At 60.5% G+C, this 3,170-nt stretch overlaps 1 protein-coding gene across 3 annotated transcripts in view; it reads right to left on the bottom strand.

The window, feature by feature from the left end:
• The window catches only part of STARD3 (StAR related lipid transfer domain containing 3), a 25,930-nt gene that overhangs the window by 3,285 nt on the left and 19,475 nt on the right, over positions 1–3,170 (bottom strand). For all 3 annotated transcript variants that reach the window (XM_006155895.3, XM_006155896.3, XM_006155898.3), the window contains 8 exons: positions 2,612–2,729; positions 2,316–2,414; positions 2,035–2,090; positions 1,659–1,751; positions 853–915; positions 668–763; positions 265–344; positions 83–187 (listed from right to left, as the gene is read on the bottom strand). In XM_006155895.3, coding sequence (XP_006155957.1) covers positions 83–187; positions 265–344; positions 668–763; positions 853–915; positions 1,659–1,751; positions 2,035–2,090; positions 2,316–2,414; positions 2,612–2,729 — 710 coding nt within the window. The remainder of the gene's footprint in view (positions 1–82; positions 188–264; positions 345–667; positions 764–852; positions 916–1,658; positions 1,752–2,034; positions 2,091–2,315; positions 2,415–2,611; positions 2,730–3,170) is intronic.

The following is a 3,170-nucleotide window of genomic DNA, read 5'->3' as shown; positions in this document are numbered from 1 at the left end:
AGCTGTGCATACCAGACCAGGTCATTTAGAGCCTGCCAGGGAGGGCTGGCGGTGTGACCACGGGCAGGCGAGGCGTGCTCACCTGACGTATTTGTGCGTCGGGGGCTTGGCGCAGTGCGTGGCGGCGATGCCCGACGACAGGTATCGGTCTCTGCGTCGCTCGATGCGCCTGACGTTCACGAAGTCCCTAGGGGAGCGAGGGTCAGGTTGGCGTGTGAGCCCAAGGTTTAAGGACAAGAGGCTGACGAAGGGGAGAGCACATACCTGGGGGAGACCACGCCGCCTGCAGCCCCTGCGGACACGTCGTAGGAGATAAGGGTGTTGTCCTCCACACGCTGCAGGATCTGCGGGCCATCGCGGGCACGTGAGGGACAGCCAGCCAAGGAAAACCCCAGGAACAGGACCCTGGCTCCTCAGGAACCCCCAGGCCAGCCTCGTCTCTGTGCAGGTCCCCTTACTAAGCGCCATTGCCACTCATGGCCCTGGCCGGGTGCTGGGAGGGCTCCTCTGTCCACCATGTGATCCTCTCTGGGAAGCACTGATGCCACTACCATTTCAGAGGGGGAAGCTAAGGCTCAGAGGGGCTCAGTGACATGACCTGGGTCCTGGGGTACCTGGTCATGCCAGGGTGACTTCCCGAGCCCGGGCATGGGAGGGCTGGGCTCACCTGGCAGGCAGTCACCGTCTTGTTCCACAGCACCATCCTCTCTGGCTGCAGGATCACCTCCTGGTACACCAGCTCCGCAGGGCATGGCAGGAAGGTCTGGGAGGCAGTGCCAGGCGTGTTTGGGTGCACCGGCCCTCACCCAAGACAGGGTGGGAGGCCCCAGGACCCCGGCGCCCCCCACTCACCTTCAGGATGAAGGTCTTGCCATGGTAGGGAACCTCAATGGTGTACACCGTGTCTCCATATTCCTGGGGCAGGGAGAATGGGTGTCAGGCAGGGCATGTTTCCAACAGCTCAGGCTGGGAAACTGCGGGCATTGGAAGGTATCTGAGCAGCTGCTAAAAACCAGCGGTTCGCACCAACTACGGCAACCAGGACAGAGAGGCTTTGGCATCAACTGAAATGACGGGCACAGTTGAGCGCCCAGCCACGAAGAACCACATCTCCAGGCCAACAGGGCTGCCAAAAGAACAGGCCAGAGAGAGGAGCTGGGAGACGATCCCCCCGTTTCCAAGCCCTGTGCGGTCTTTCCAGATAATGCTGTTCTGTAGTCTTTCTAGATGCTGCTGCTGCAAAGTCTTTCTAGATAGTGTTTGGCAGTCTTTCTAGATGAGGCTGTTGCGCAATCTTTCTAGAGAATCTTGTTTTGTAATCCTTTCTCGATGATGTTGTTTTAGTCTTTTTAGATGATGATGTTTTGATCATGAAACAAAACGCTGGACACAGGGCAGGGGCTGCCTTCCCCTGCAAAGCCTGGAGCCAAAGCAGCAGCAGGAGGTGAGGGCTGGGGCTGGGACAGGGCAGCTGGGGGCTGCAGTGGGAATGCTCACTCCTGCCCGACCTCCTGCCAATGGCCGACCCTCTGCCAGGGCCCAACCCTCTCTGGGGTGGGAATATGGCTCGGCTCTGACCGTGCAGTCCTTGGGCTTACTTCTCAGGCCTTGGAAAGGAGAGAGAATTCCTAAGACTCAGATAAGGGGGGGTTTCTTACGTTATTCTTCTCAAATTTCCAGTTTTCCTCCTGGGCCAGGATCTGGTCCACCACCGCCATGGCCTCCTTCCCCTGGAGGATGTACTCCCGCTCCTGGCCGGGATGGGGGTGGGAGGGTCAGCCTAGAGCCTGCACCCTACCTTGGCTGTAGCCTATTCTCTCTAGACCCTCCACACCCTCCTCGAGGCATCTGACCCAGCCAGGTGTGGGCGTCCCAAGGCCTGAAGTTTGGCTTCTCCTGTGCCCCCAGGTATGAGGCCACCGCTGATGGGTGGGCACTGACTGGCACTTGGGCTGCCTGAGCTCCCCCCTCCGCTGGGAAGCCCCTGCTCCGGGTGCCCATTCTGAGGCTAGGGCAGGGCTGGCAGCCAGATACCTGAGCAGAGAAACTTTTCTTCCCAGAGACTTCTTCATCTGATTCATTGTCAGACCCTGGTGATGACAACAAGCCGGGAAGACAATGACAAGGGGTGGGGAGGGTAGAGGAGGTGGCTGGGTGCGGGTTTGCGAGTGCGAGGACGTGGGGGAGGCAAGCACGTGGAGAGGGTTGCTGGCTTCCCCAGGGAGCCTGAGAGGAGGCACAGAGAGAACAGGCCCGGCCTACCCTGCTCCTCACGAGCCCCCTACTGGAGGTGGCTCACGCCCACTAGCCCTCACCTGCAAAGGACTCTGGAGGTGAGTAGAACTGGCCCTCAGACAGGGCACCAGGGAAGAGCAGGGGTCCGCGGGCGACAGCAGCCTGGGCGGCCAGATACCCTGGGGAGCAGACACAGGCGGCTGTGGTCCCAGACAAGGACCGGCAAGCCTTCGCAGCCTGCGGCGCCCTGTCCCTCCCTCAGGCTGCGGAGGACTGCTCAGACATGGCAAGGTGCTCAGAAGTGATTCTTGGCCTGGAATGTTCACTCCTGGGGCTGGAATGACCCTTGATGCACCCGGCCCCCACCCCAACTCACATCGCTCCTCCTCGGCCTCCTGGGGCAGGACCTTGAAGTCAAGGAACCAGGTCTCCAGCCAGGCGAGGACGAAGGAGACGATGGGGAGCAGGTACCCGAATGCCCCCTTGCTGAGCAGCTGTGGAGGGAGGGCTGAGCTCACGGCAGGGGTCACCCCAAACCCAGAGCCCCCTCCTGAGGCCACTGAGCTGGCACACACCCCATTCCTGGTGCCAGCTGCTGGGGTCCCTCAGTGAGATGGCTAACTAGTCTGCAGCAAGAGAAGCTGAGATTAGGCTACAGGGAGAACTTTCTGACTCCCGGGGCCCCAGGGGCATGAGTGGGAGAAGCTGGTGGAGAAGATTCCTTAGAAATGTCACAGGATGGGAACCAGCAATTAGCGTAATGGCTATGTCGCTGGACTCCCACGTAGTCGACCGCGGTTCGTGTCCCGGACCCGGTGGCTTAAAACTCACGCCGGGCGTGTGTGTGTGCGTGCCCAAGATCCCAAGAGGAGAATGGAGGAGAAGGGATTGCGGCGTGACCATCCCCCCTGGGGGGTGATTTCGCAGTTTCTCTC

Source organism: Tupaia chinensis, unplaced genomic scaffold, assembly GCF_000334495.1.
Source record: "Tupaia chinensis unplaced genomic scaffold, TupChi_1.0 Scaffold000477_1, whole genome shotgun sequence".
NCBI lineage: Eukaryota > Metazoa > Chordata > Mammalia > Scandentia > Tupaiidae > Tupaia > Tupaia belangeri.
This window is presented reverse-complemented; position numbering and strand designations above follow the sequence as displayed.